The 15,523-nt window shown below is 32.1% G+C and overlaps 1 protein-coding gene across 1 annotated transcript in view; it reads right to left on the reverse strand.

Annotated features, from left to right (window-relative positions):
• The window catches only part of LOC120422401 (uncharacterized), a 726,749-nt gene that overhangs the window by 197,922 nt on the left and 513,304 nt on the right, over nucleotides 1-15,523 (reverse strand). Inside the window, exons 4-5 of the mRNA XM_039585822.2 lie at nucleotides 12,985-13,099; nucleotides 11,834-11,927 (exon numbers count right to left, since the gene is read on the reverse strand). Coding sequence (XP_039441756.1) covers nucleotides 11,834-11,927; nucleotides 12,985-13,099 — 209 coding nt within the window. The remainder of the gene's footprint in view (nucleotides 1-11,833; nucleotides 11,928-12,984; nucleotides 13,100-15,523) is intronic.

A 15,523-nucleotide genomic window follows, 5' to 3' on the forward strand; every position in this document is an offset into this window, starting at 1 on the left:
AATAGATTTCAGAAAAAAATTATCACCCCGATTTTTCAAGCCATTATAGAATATGACAAACAATTTATAAATAAATATGACGGCTTCAGCGGTAAAATAAAAAATAAATTAGGGAATTTTTTTCCAAAATTGTACGATGATTTACAAATATTTTTAAACATCAAAATAAAAAAATCAAAAAAAAAAACATTTTCCAGCAGGTGACTCTTTTGTTTAACTCTTAAGAAATTCCTTTCAAAAATGATTAGATTTATTTATATTTTAAACTTTATGCAATTTCCGGTTTTCAAATGTCAATAGATTAATTGAAAGTGAATCAAAAGTTAACAGCATGCTGAAAATAAATCAAATTATTTTTAAATGCAATTTAAATTTGAAAGATTATAACAAAGCATGTTTCTTATTATCCGATTTTCACAAAAGAAGATCTTTAGAAATGACAGTAAACCAGAATACAATTTTAATTTTTTTTTATTTTCAAAACGAGAATGATCGACAAATATCACATAGTTTTTTTTGCTTTAAAATTCAGAGCTAAACTAGTCTAAATCCGTTACTGACACTCATTGGGACGTCTCTCTTTTGCAAGTTTTTTTAAAATACTTAATTTTGACCTAAAAAGCTCATATTCGGGTTTTCGGCTTGTTTAAGGGTAAATTTTATGTATTTACAAAAATAAAGTGAAAAAATGAAGTTTGTTAAAGTTGTTGGCAAAAGCCACTTTTGGGTAACTTTGATCTAATATTTGAATTTTACAAAATAAGGTTTACCAAACTTCAGGTTCGCGAAATCTTTGAAACATTTTAACTGGTTTTAAGCCTTGCCAATTACCTTTCGAACCAATTAAGAATTTTTGAAAATCCTCTTCTTCTTATTTTTTATCATATTTTTTCCTTAAAAAAATGTGCGGGGCAAAGGTGCGCATTAAAATTCTATACTTTTTGTATGAAAAAAAAAATCAAACACATTGAATAACTTTTATTTCTGGTGGTTTTGTTTCAAAATCACTAAAACAAATAGTATTTCCCGGACAGACGGTAATAACAACATTCATGCCATTTCAATAACAAATACTGTTAAAATAACAGAAAGTGTTATGGAATCTTCTTCAAAAACCCATTTTTGCATAAGAGTTTAATAACAGTTTATGTTATCATAACAACATTTGCTATTGGTTTGATATTGGGTGAAAGCCAAAACAACTTTGCAATAAATTTTTTTTGTTATGGAAGAATAACTTCGACTGTTATTAGGATGATCGGATTAGTTGTTAAAATAACAAAAAATAATAACAAAGATTTGTTCGAAGAATAGCTAAAAGTGTTATTAGACTGTTATTACAATAACAATCCAATAACAAAAAAAAATTATAACGACGAATAACAAATCTTGTTATAAATAACATAAAGTGTTATTGGCCTAGTATTTTCAAATAACAAAAAATTTTATTCCTAAGTTATTTCCGTCTGCTTGGGTTCTGCCAAAATCTAACCAAAAAATAAAACTTACGTGAAAATTGTAAGGTTTTTAACCCTTAAAGTGAAATTTTAGTTATTTAAGTACTACCTACTTAGTTTTAAAGAAGTCAATTTATCATAAATTTTCTAGATTTGGAGTAAATAACAACCTCCAATTCAAAACTAAATAAAAAACAAAATTTTACACAAATAAAACCTAAAAATCATTTTGCCCCGTATCGTGCGCACCTTTGTCCCACATACGGGGCAAAGGTGCGCACTTCATTTTTTAGAGAAAATGCCTGGTTCTCGAGATGTAAGCGATTTAAGGTAAATCCAAGTACACTAAATCCCCTAAATACGCTCCCCCCGATTGCGCCTCCCCCGTTTTGCGCCCCCCGAATTGCGCTCAAACCCCGAAATAACGCTCCCCCCAAATAACGCTCTAATTGGCGCAAATCGGGGGAGCGTTATTTCGGGGTATTGGCGTAAAATGGGGTTTTCTTTTGTAATGTACTTTATTTACATATAAATGAAACATTTGTAAAAGGGGTCATCCACAAAACACGGATAAGGGGCCATCCAAAAATCTGGGTATCCAAGAACTCCCGGAAGTCATGCCCTAGATATCTACCTGATCATCGAGGGTCTATATGGGTCTATTAACCATCGGTATAGCTTCAGGTAGCTTCAGTAAACCACGATGGATACTCTGGGGTACGTTGGATTGTTATGGGTCCTCCAGGAACTTCATGGAGTTATGACCTGATGATCTACCTGATCAACGGGGGTCTATATTGGTATATTAACCATCGGTATAGCTTCAGGTAGCTTCAGTGAACCACAATGGATACCCTTAGCCATGTTGGATTATTATAGGTCCTCCAGGAACTCCATGGAGTTATGACCTGATGATCTACCTGATCAACGGGGGTCTATATTGGTATATTAACCATCGGTATAGCTTCAGGTAGCTTCAGTGGATCACGATGGATACCCTTCGCCATGTTGGATTGTTATGGGTCCTCCAGGAACTCCATGGAGTTATGACCTGATGATCTACCTGATCAACGGGGGTCTATATTGGTATATTAACCATCGGTATAGCTTCAGGTAGCTTCAGTGGATCACGATGAATACCCTTCGCCATGTTGGATTATTATGGGTCCTCCAGGAACTCCCGGGAGTTATGACCTGATGCTCTACCTGATCAACGGGGGTCTATATGGATGTATTAACCATCGGTATAACTTCAGGTAGTTTCAGTAAACCACGATGGATACTCTGGGGTACGTTGGATTGTTATCGGTCCTCCAGGAACTCCAGAGAGTTATGACCTGATGATCTACCTGATCAACGGGGTCTGTATTGGTATATTAACCATCGGTATAGCTTCAGGTAGCTTCAGTGAACCACCATGGATATTCTGGGCTACGTTGGATTGTTATGGGTCCTCCAGGAACTCCCGGGAGTTATGACCTGATGATCTACCTGATCAACGATCTATATGGGTCTAACAATCCAACGAACTCCAGAGCATCCATCGTGGTGCAGTGAAGCTACCTGAAGCTATACCGATGAGTAATTTATGTATATAGACCCCCGTTGATCAGGTAGATCATCAGGTCATAACTCCCGGGAGTTCCTGGAGGACCCATAACAATCCAACGTAACCCAGAATATCCATCGTGATTCACTGAAGCTACCGGAAGCTATACCGATGGTTAATTCACCCATATAGACCCCCGTTGATCAGGTAGATCATCAGGTCATAACTCCCGGGAGTTCCTGTAGGACCCATAACAATCCAACGTAGCCCAGAATATCCATGGTGGTTCACTGAAGCTACCTGAAGTAATTTATGTATATAGACCCCCGTTGATCAGGTAGATCACCAGGTCATAACTCCCGGGAGTTCCTGGAGGACCCATAACAATCCAACGTAACCCAGAATATCCATCGTGATTCACTGAAGCTACCGGAAGCTATACCGATGGTTAATTCACCCATATAGACCCCCGTTGATCAGGTAGATCATCAGGTCATAACTCCCGGGAGTTCCTGGAGGACCCATAACAATCCAACGTAACCCAGAATATCCATCGTGATTCACTGAAGCTACCGGAAGCTATACCGATGGTTAATTCACCCATATAGACCCCCGTTGATCAGGTAGATCATCAGGTCATAACTTCCGAGAGTTCCTGGAGGACCCGTAACAATCCAACATGGCGAAGGATATCCATCGTGGTTCGCTGAAGCTACCTGAAGCTATATCGATGGTTAGTTCAACCATTTAGACCCTCGATGATCAAGTAGATATCTAGGGCATGACTTCCGTGAGTTCTTGGATACCCAGTTTTATGGATGGTCCCTTACCCGTGTTTTGTGGATGACCCCTTATATAAATATTTCATTTATTTGTAAATAAAGTACATTAAAAAAGAAAACCCCATTTTACGCCAAAACCCCGAAATAACGCTCCCCCCGTTTGCGCTCAAACCCCGAAATAACGCTCCCCCGAATTGCGCTCTCCCCCGGTGTGCGCCCCCCCAAAAAGAGCGCACATGGGGGATTTAGTGTACTACGAAGGCCATGGACAAGGGTACCATTTGGTAAATACAACGAATCAAAAATATTGTATGGTCACCGGCGACAGAACGATTATCATCAGGTGCGAACCTTTGCCCCAATCTACTTTAGATATTAAGTAACCTGAACTTAATTTTATATTTAAATAAGCAACAATGTAAAATACATCTGACCAATTTACTCGTTTGATTTAAATACGATTTCTTTGTTTAAACTATCCGACAGTTAATAAAAAATGTTTTTTTTAGTTTGAATTGATTTTCAATTATCCTTAAATAATTATCCAACGAAATTGATGGCTCTAACGATTTGAAGTTTAAAAACTTGCAAAATAGGATATTAGTCATCTTTTTATCTTTGTTAAAATATAATGATTAAAAATACAAAAAGATTTTGTTTAGTCAACAATACATTTTAAAAGTTGTTTCAAAAAAGATTTCGATTTTAAAATCAAAAAAAGTCCAACTTTAAGAAAAAAAAATATGCGGGAGACCAAAAAAAATTAAATTTGAAAGAACCTCATTGTTTTCTTTAAAAAAATGTTAATTTAGATAAATTAAGAACCAACCAATTTCCCCACCAATTTTAATACTTGTTTTCTGCTTCTTCAGAGAGACATGAAAAGAGCTAAAGGGGCAGTAAAAATGGGGCGGCGCGTCGTATAAAAAGTCATTAAATTTTTCTCACTTGCCTCAAAGGCAGCACAGGTTGATTCCGAGGGGGCGGAAAGGGGCGAGCATCGACCATCACACGGTTCAAAGATGTCGGTCACGTGAACGGTAAAGGACGGTGGCAGAAATTGATTTAAATTGCTTATAATTTAGCATTATGCCCGCAGCAGTAGCAATGATGCCCGTAAATGATTGCGGCTGGCTCGAGGTGGTTGGAACAGAATAGCGGACCATTAGTTTGAGGTTAAATCGTCGTTTAAAATGGTTTTGAATCGTGTTGTTATAAAATTCTATATTTTTTTATTTTAAAAAAGAATTTAGTTTTGTAAATGTTAAGAAATAATTTTAAATTTTCGTTTGCTTCTCAAAAGATTAAACTTATTCTACTTTCTGCAGAACGCTTCAGTAGAAGCAGAAAGATCTATGACATTTACTGGTAGCTTCTATTTTTATACATGCAAACAAACACGGAATATTACTTGGCAAGCATTTGTGAGAAATTGCAGCTCTCACGGAATAGTGTCATTTTTCTTGTCTACTCAATTGAAGTCAGTTTGACTTTGAGTTGATTTTTTCTAACTTTTTGACATTGTAGTTAGGCCAAATTATACACCAATCGATTACTCATGTTTATTCCAATCACAAAAATATGATTGCTGGCCTGCATCAGTCCACTTCCATCGAGTGCCAGCGATTTGCATTTATGATGCAGTCAGCTTTTTTCGATCGTAATCCACCAGCTTACAGAGGTAATGCACTTTGTTGCCGCTAAAGCTAGTCCGATTATTAGATTTTTATCGAATCTCGTCGATCTAAATCCATTAACATTGTACCACAGGTTGAAGGGGAAACTTCATGGCCAGAGGTTTGTGACTCAGGTGGAGAACTTTTTTTTTCTGGTTGAGCAAACTTGAGGGTAAATATTAGCATACATAAATATTGGAAGAGATTATGAAGAGAGAAGTCAGGAGTTTATTTTTTTAAATCAGCAATGATTCAATTATTAAAAGTGTAAATTACCAGCACAAAAACACCATCTCAACCCAAGCTTAAGTCACAACCAGACTAGTTTAGTGGTGACCCCACTAAAACCACCCCCATTTCCCGATGAACTCCGATGAGAAGTCTCTCTCCAAGGGGTCGCGGTCCTCCGATTGGGATCGGAAATGGCACCCCATTTGTTGCTTTCCACCCACTCACTTTTCCCCCGCCACAGCTTTCAGGACTTCAGGGCGGAAAAACACTGACGAAAAGTAAATTAATCGACCTGGTGGTGGATTGGTGACAAATGATTTAATTATTTGATAGTTGAGCTAACGAATGGGGCGAGGTAGAAAAGCAAACATCCCCGTGGAAGTCACTCAACTTAACCCTTGGGTGATCATTTATTTTTTGATTTTTTTTTTCATGTTTCGCTTGAAATATTTGAACAAATATTTATTTAGAAAAAGTTTCAAAATAATTTGTTCCGGTTAATTTTTTTAATGTTTTTAATTATAATATTATTTTTAAAATGATAAAAATGTTAAGGGTTAAACCACCACATCCTCAACCAACGAAGAAGAGGTGGTGGTGGTTGCAGGAAATTAAGGGTGAAGCTTTCTTATCGCTAGCCCAGGAAAATGGGTTTGTATGGGCGGGTGCCCGCTCGACATGGGAAACGATTTGCATTATGGTAATTCGGTCGAGAGGGTGCACTCCTGGGAGCAGCAAAATGTTGTTCATAACTTCAGCGACCCGTTTTGGGCAGACTGGCGACGGAGAAAAAAATGGTTTTTGGGACTTTTCCTCCAATTAGAAGCTTTCACTCAGAAGCACCTACGCACAATGTGAAAGCTTTCAGAGCGTTGGAAGCTCGTTTGTTTCAGTTTGGGATACAAAATGGATTGACGCAACGTTTTATTACTATTGACATTTACATGCTGAGGCGCATAAGAACCATAACTAGAGCTAAATTGAATAATTCAGTTTGCTCAAGGCAATAATTTTGTATGCATGTTTACTTTATCCCGTTCCGCGAAAGCTAAGGAAGTTTATAGATCTTTTTTTGTACGGTTAATTATCAAATGTAAAAAGAGTCGTTTTTATAATTACTTCATGTTTTAGAATTTTAAAAAGCTTGCTTAAATAAATGAAAATATGACGTAATTTACCTGTAGTTTATAGGCTTCCTTTTGTTTACAAAAATCGATATCCTTACACAATTGTCCAGCTTTCTAAAATGTATTCAGATAGCCAAATTTATTAAATATGACATGTTGTGAGATCTCGATAAAGCATAACAAATCTTTCTAACAACATTTCCATTTTTATGAAGCAGCATTTCTGCAATTGTATTTCTGTATTTCTAGATAAAATGTGGGAAATATTGAGAAAAAAAGTTATTGGATTGTAACAGTATTTTAGATTGATTTTTATATATAAAACAAAAAAGAACACATACTAACCTTACTTTATAAAGTACAAAAAAAAAACCAATTTCAAAATGTTTTCCAAACACGATTGATGATTGATGCAATCAGCCAATATGTGACGTTTTTGCTGCTAGAATAAGGTTCATTAGGCTTATTTGAAATTTAAAACAAGATTATATGATTTATATAAAAAATATTTTCAAAAATAGATTTTTCAAACTCAGCACATTCACACATATTTAAAGCAAAATTTTCGATATGCATTCAAGTTGATAAAAACCATTATTAAAAAAACACTTTTTAGTTTAAAAATTCAAGGGAAACAATATTTTAATAAAAAATCTGTGACAATTCTGAAATAATACGTAGGGCAATGATTTTTCATTAGTGATTTCACAGCATGCCCATTATGTTTTAGATGCATGTATTGAAGTTTCACGGTACTCTGAAATCTGATTCAAAAATCGAGAAAAAATAAATCAGAATAATCCTGTACAAAATTAAACTTCCTGTCTCAAAATGAGCATTGCAAATTTAATTATGAGGTGAGCAATTCTCTACGAAATCGGTCTTTTTTCTTCAATTCTATTTTTTGTATTTTTTAATCCGGCTGAAACTTTTTTGGTGCCTTCGGTATGCCCAAAGAATCCATTTTGCATCATTAGTTTGTCCATATAATTTTCCATACAAATTTGGCAGGTGTCCATACAAAAATGATGCATGAAAATTCGAAAATCTGTATCTTTTGAAAGAATTTTTTGATCGAATTGGTGTCTTCAGCAAAGTTGTAGGTATGGATATGGACTACACTAGAAATGTTATACACGGTAAAAAAAAATGGTGATTTTTAATTTAACTTTTTGTCACTAGAACTTGATTTGCAAAAAAACACTATTTTATTTTTTTTATTTTTTGATATGTTTTAGAGTACATCAAATGCCAACTTTTCCGAAATTTCCGGGTTGTGCAAAAAATCTTTGACTGAGTTATAAATTTTTGAATCAATACTGATTTTTTCAAAAAATCGAAATATTGGTCGCAAAAATTTTTCAACTTTATTTTTCGATGTAAAATCAAATTTGCAATCAAAAAGTACTTTTGTGAAATTTTAATTAAGTGCACCGTTTTCAAGTTAAATCCATTTTTTAAGTGACTTGTTTTTCAAAATAGTCGCGGTTTTTCATTTTTTTTTTAAATAAGTGCACATGTTTGCCCACTTTTGAAAAAAATATTTTTGAAAAGCTGAGAAAATTCTCTAATATTTGCTTTTTTAGACTTTGTTGATACGATCCTTAGTTGCTGAGATATTGCCATGGAAATGTTTAAAAACAGGAAAATTGATGTTTTCTAAGTCTCACCCAAACAACCCACCATTTTGTAATATCGATATCTCAGCAACTAATGGTCCGGGTTTCAATGTTAAAAAAATATTGTTTTCGAAAAGATCTCAAAATTTCACGAATGTTTCATATTTAACATTGAAAATCGGACCATTAGTTGCTGAGATATCGACATTAGAAAATGGTGGGTTGTTTGGGTAAAACTTATTAAAAATCAATTTTCCTGTTTTTAAACCTTTGCAAGGCAATGTCTCAGCAACTAAGGGTCGTATCAACGAAGTCCAAAAAAGCAAAATATAGAGAATATTTTCAGCTTTTCAAAAATATTTTTTTCAAAAGTGAGCAAACATGGGCACTAATTTAAAAAAATGAAAAACCGCGACTATTTTGAAAAAAAAAGTCACTTAAAAAATGGATTTAACTTTAAAACGGTGCACTTTATCAAAATTTCACTAAAGTACTTTTTGATTGCAAATTCGATTTTACATCGAAAAATGAAATTGAAATTTTTTTTGCGACCAATATTTCAATTTTTTGAAAAAAAAAATTGAAACTCCGTCAAAGATTTTTTGCTCATTCTGGAAATTTCTGAAAAGTTGGCATTTTATGTCCTCTAAAACATATAAAAAAAAATTAAAAATTGTGTTTTTTTGCAAATCAAGTTTTAGTGACAAAAAGTGAAATTAACAGGGTTGTTACGGACGGCGCGGATGGCGCGGATCGCGCCGATGGCGTGGATCGCGCGGATTTGGCGCGGATTAGCTGGCTAATTTTGCTCAGGCGCGGATTTCGCGCGGATGGCATTTTTGATAAATAATTTAATTGAAAGAAGAAAAAGAAGAAAAATATTATCAGGAATAAGGATAATTTGTTTTTTGTTTCTTTAGTGCAAAAACTTTGATTTCTTTGAAGTTGTTACACACACAAAATTGAATTTTCTTCCAATTTTTTTTAATAAGAAACGTCGTATAATGTTTTCTTGTATTGTTGTTAATAAACTTATTTTTTTTACATTTCCTCCCGGCTGTTTAATTTCTTTAGAGTTATGAGTAATGTTTTTAAACTTATTTATTGTATATGCTACAGGATATATTCAAATTTTCATCTCGTGAATCATATTTTTAACTTTTTCCGAAGATATAGACATTAGGATGTTAAAAAAAGATTTTTGGGGCAACATTCAAAATTCAAAGTTTATGAAATTCAAAATTGATTTTTAAATTTAAAAATTCAGATTCAATAAATTAAAAAATCCGAAAATTAAACTCAAAAAATTTAATTGTTCAAAAATTTCTTAATTCAACAATATTAAAATTTAAAAAGTCAAAATATAAAAAATCAAAAAAAGTTAAAAACTTTCAAAAGAACAAACATTTAAATCGAGAAATTAAAAAGGAAGTTGTGAGCCGGTACCATGGAGTGAAACTTTCCCAGCTTTCCTGGAAAACATCACAGAAGCTTTACAGAAAGTTTAACTCCATGTTGCACTTTTAATTTCTCGATACTCATTTTTTTCAAATCCTTAGATTTATGAATAATTTTTTTATTTTATGCTTTTTGTAAAAAAAATGAAATTTCGAAATTTCTTTCATTGATTACTACATTATTGTTATGGCTTTTCACTCTGGTTTACTTCACTCCAGCAAAAATAAATTTGTACATTTAATTTTCGGCTTTTCAAGATTCTGCGTTCTAAGATTCGGCCTCATGAGGCTATTCTGGATTTAAAATTATTTTTATTGAATACAACGTTATTAAAACGTTTGTGATTTTTGCGTTCCTTCTGACGGAGCCCTTCAACATAAAACTAGTTTAATTTTGTTCTCAAGTACTCTCTTTTTTCTAATAAAAAAAATTAAACATTCTTGTATGTTTGGCGCGAAATTATTTTTTCTTAATATGGCGCGGATTTCGCGCGGATGGGGTTTTGGGACGGCGCGGATTTTTTTCGACTTCTCCGTAACAACCCTGAATTAAAAATTACCAAAAAAATTTCACCGTGTATCATTTTTTTTTTCAATGTATTCCATGGACAACTTTGCCAAAAACACCAAATCGATCAGAAAATTTCTTCACAAGATACAGATTTTTGAATTTTCACATATCATTTTTGTATGAACAGCTGCCAAATTTGTATGGAAAATTATATGAACGAACTAATGATGCAAAATGGCTTGTTTGGGCATACCGAAGGCACCAAAAAAGTTTCAGCTGGATTAAAAAAATACAAAAATTAAAATTTAAGAAAAAGACCGATTCCGTAGAGAATTGCTCAGAAACGAAAAAAAAAAACACTGCGACCAAGACTCACTCTGAGCATGTTTTCACTTTCAATCAACATTGTTTCCGTTCGCCCATGCAGGCATTCCGGCTGTCGGCCGAGGAATTTTCATTTTCTTCCACAAAATGCCTGCCTTCCCCAACCTCCTCCCTACTCTTAAAAGTCTGACCAAATTTCCACCTCTTCAATCACGCCAATCAACTTCAGCAAGGTTTAGGAATTTGCCCTCTCTCGTTCCGCCATCTTTCCAGAGTGTGGATTTTGTCAATTATCTCCGCGGGACGAAAATTAATATTGATGCAAAACGCTCGGTGGCGCGGAAAATCGACGGCGAAAAATCTTCACATTATTCAAATTAAATTTTTAAACAGCAGCAAAGCGTTGGAAACAAAGAAAAGTCTTTCCTTCCTGAGACAATGAGGGGGCTTTTCCGCTGAGGTTGTCCTGGTTGATGGTCCGTGACTTGACTTGGTTTGCCGTGGCAGTGAGTGTTGCTTTGAAATGATGCCAAAATTAATATGCCACATTTTTCTTGGCCTCCTATTTTGGAGGATGCCATTTTTTTTTGGTTTTGAGTGGAAAATTTGATATTTTTAGATTTTTCGAGTAATCTTCGAATCAATATAAAAACAAAATGTTAAAAACTGTACAAAAAAAAAATAAATTACTTGAATGTTTGATACAAAATTAAAATTGCCTTTTCAGCAGACCTTTTGATAATTAAATTTGATCATGGTTTGAAAATCATACCGTTGCAGGTATCAATTCTACTAAAAGGACACCTTCAAATTAGCAACGGAACCAAAATTTTGCCATTTTGACGCTCATAATCAAATTACTCAATCCATTACAACCTTCACGGAAAACGCTTTCCCCAATGAGCAGCAAGAAAAAATTGTCTTAATTTGCTCTCTTTTTGATTTGCCCATCCAACCCGACAAAGGAAAACTCCAAAAAAAGTTCCACTTGAGTGGCAACAATGACCGTCCTGTTTGGGGCCCACTTTGCAGTCTTTTAGGCGTTTTTCGCTGAAGTCAAAAATCAAGAAGAAGAAAAAACTGCTGTGCTCTATACTTACTGATGATGCTGAGATTGTATCGAAAGCTCTGCGTTTGACTGGTCCGAAAGTCAACGCGACAGCGGTAGACACCCTCGTCATGTCGTCGAACATCCTAAGCAAATATTTGCGAAAAGGTCCCCGGCAAACGGCAGTGTCATGAAACGAAACGAAACGGAGAAGATCAGAAAATTCTGCTGGCAAAAGGAAAATCTAAAGGTTGGAGATTAAAAAAAACGGTGAGGAAAAATCGTTATGATAAACTGAACTGAAACTGAACTGAAACTGAACTGAAACTGAACTGAAACTGAAACTGAACTGAAACTGAAACTGAACTGAAACTGAAACTGAAACTGAAACTGAAACTGAAACTGAAACTGAACTGAAACTGAACTGAAACTGAACTGAAACTGAACTGAAACTGAACTGAAACTGAACTGAAACTGAACTGAAACTGAACTGAAACTGAACTGAAACTGAAACTGAACTGAAACTGAACTGAAACTGAACTGAAACTGAACTGAAACTGAACTGAAACTGAACTGAAACTGAACTGAAACTGAACTGAAACTGAACTGAAACTGAACTGAAACTGAACTGAAACTGAACTGAAACTGAATTGAAACTGAACTGAAACTGAACTGAAACTGAACTGAAACTGAACTGAAACTGAAACTGAAACTAGGTGGAAATGGAAATTGAAACTGAATTGAAGCACACAAAAAAACAAAAATCAAATTTAAATTTCCAGTGCCCTTTTCCGGGGCAAAAAAACAGCAATCTCCCAAGAGTTGAACGAGAGGGCTGTCAGCACATTTGAGTTCGAGGTGGAAGTTTGGGATTTGGGAGGATAAATTGTGTGTCAACACGGAGTGGACCTTTCCGGGAAACAAAAACAGCTCCCGTGTTGACGTGTGTGTGTGTGTGTGTGTGTGTGTGTGTGTGCTTTTCCTTCATGCACACGGAAAAACAAAAACAAAAACATGGATAACAATGAACCGAGACAATGGTGGAATGTTGCAAAAGGACACGGTTAGGGTGGTTCATGAAAACTAAAATTTAACTCAAAAATTGTTGTTTTAATGAAACCGACAAAAAAATTTGAAACGTTTTGGAATAAAAACAACAAAAAACATGAACCACCCTAGTTGCGCAGCGAGGGGCAAACCTACCTGGATGTCCAGCGTGGCCGGATCCGTGTCAGTGTTGAAGTGGGCCCGTGGTCCGAAACTCTCCGGCGCGGACCAGTGGCGGGCCTGCTGCAGAGGTTTCCCCCGGACGTCGAAGCTGTGAATGAGTTGAGAGAGAAAGAGAAAGTACACGACGTTAGTTATTTCTGGGGGTAATTTATGTTTGGCGGAGTTGTTGTTGGCTGAGGTCTGCTTGTGCAGTATGTTTAATGAGTTGGACCAGTTTTTGCGGGTTGGATTTCCGTGGAATAATATTGTTTGACTTCTGAATCGCGGAGCGAGATTACCAGGATTTTGGTGGCTGGGTTTTGTAAGTGGTGAGATTTTTTTTACCATCAGAGAATGTGAAAAAGTAACAGAACAAACAGAACAAACAGAACAAACAGAACAAACAGAACAAACAGAACAAACAGAACAAACAGAACAAACAGAACAAACAGAACAAACAGAACAAACAGAACAAAAATAAAAACAGAACAAAAATACAAAAATACAAAAATACAAAAATACAAAAATACAAAAATACAAAAATACAAAAATACAAAAATACAAAAATACAAAAATACAAAAATACAAAAATACAAAAATACAAAAATACAAAAATACAAAAATACAAAAATACAAAAATACAAAAATACAAAAATACAAAAATACAAAAATACAAAAATACAAAAATACAAAAATACAAAAATACAAAAATACAAAAATACAAAAATACAAAAATACAAAAATACAAAAATACAAAAATACAAAAATACAAAAATACAAAAATACAAAATACAAAAATACAAAAATACAAAAATACAAAAATACAAAAATACAAAATACAAAAATACAAAAATACAAAAATACAAAAATACAAAAATACAAAAATACAAAAATACAAAAATACAAAAATACAAAAATACAAAAATACAAAAATACAAAAATACAAAAATACAAAAATACAAAAATACAAAAATACAAAAATACAAAAATACAAAAATACAAAAATACAAAAATACAAAAATACAAAAATACAAAAATACAAAAATACAAAAATACAAAAATACAAAAATACAAAATACAAAAATACAAAAATACAAAAATACAAAAATACAAAAATACAAAAATACAAAAATACAAAAATACAAAAATACAAAAATACAAAATACAAAAATACAAAAATACAAAAATACAAAAATACAAAAATACAAAAATACAAAAATACAAAAATACAAAAATACAAAAATACAAAAATACAAAAATACAAAAATACAAAAATACAAAAATACAAAAATACAAAAATACAAAAATACAAAAATACAAAAATACAAAAATACAAAATACAAAAATACAAAAATACAAAAATACAAAAATACAAAAATACAAAAATACAAAAATACAAAAATACAAAAATACAAAAATACAAAAATACAAAAATACAAAAATACAAAAATACAAAAATACAAAAATACAAAAATACAAAAATACAAAAATACAAAAATACAAAAATACAAAAATACAAAAATACAAAAATACAAAAATACAAAAATACAAAAATACAAAAATACAAAAATACAAAAATACAAAAATACAAAAATACAAAAATACAAAAATACAAAAATACAAAAATACAAAAATACAAAAATACAAAAATACAAAAATACAAAAATACAAAATACAAAAATACAAAAATACAAAAATACAAAAATACAAAAATACAAAAATACAAAAATACAAAAATACAAAAATACAAAAATACAAAAATACAAAAATACAAAAATACAAAAATACAAAAATACAAAAATACAAAAATACAAAAATACAAAAAATACAAAAATACAAAAATACAAAAATACAAAAATACAAAAATACAAAAATACAAAAATACAAAAATACAAAAATACAAAAATACAAAAATACAAAAATACAAAAATACAAAAATACAAAAATACAAAAATACAAAAATACAAAAATACAAAAATACAAAAATACAAAAATACAAAAATACAAAAATACAAAAATACAAAAATACAAAAATACAAAAATACAAAATACAAAAATACAAAAATACAAAAATACAAAAATACAAAAATACAAAAATACAAAAATACAAAAATACAAAAATACAAAAATACAAAAATACAAAAATACAAAAATACAAAAATACAAAAATACAAAAATACAAAAATACAAAAATACAAAAATACAAAAATACAAAAATACAAAAATACAAAAATACAAAAATACAAAAATACAAAAATACAAAAATACAAAAATACAAAAATACAAAAATACAAAAATACAAAAATACAAAAATACAAAAATACAAAAATACAAAAATACAAAAATACAAAAATACAAAAATACAAAAATACAAAAATACAAAAATACAAAAATACAAAAATACAAAATACAAAAATACAAAAATACAAAAATACAAAAATACAAAAATACAAAAATACAAAAATACAAAAATACAAAAATACAAAAATACAAAAATACAAAAATACAAAAATACAAAAATACAAAAATACAA

The sequence above is a fragment of the Culex pipiens genome, chromosome 2, assembly GCF_016801865.2.
Source record: "Culex pipiens pallens isolate TS chromosome 2, TS_CPP_V2, whole genome shotgun sequence".
In the NCBI taxonomy this organism is placed as follows: Eukaryota; Metazoa; Arthropoda; class Insecta; order Diptera; family Culicidae; genus Culex; species Culex pipiens.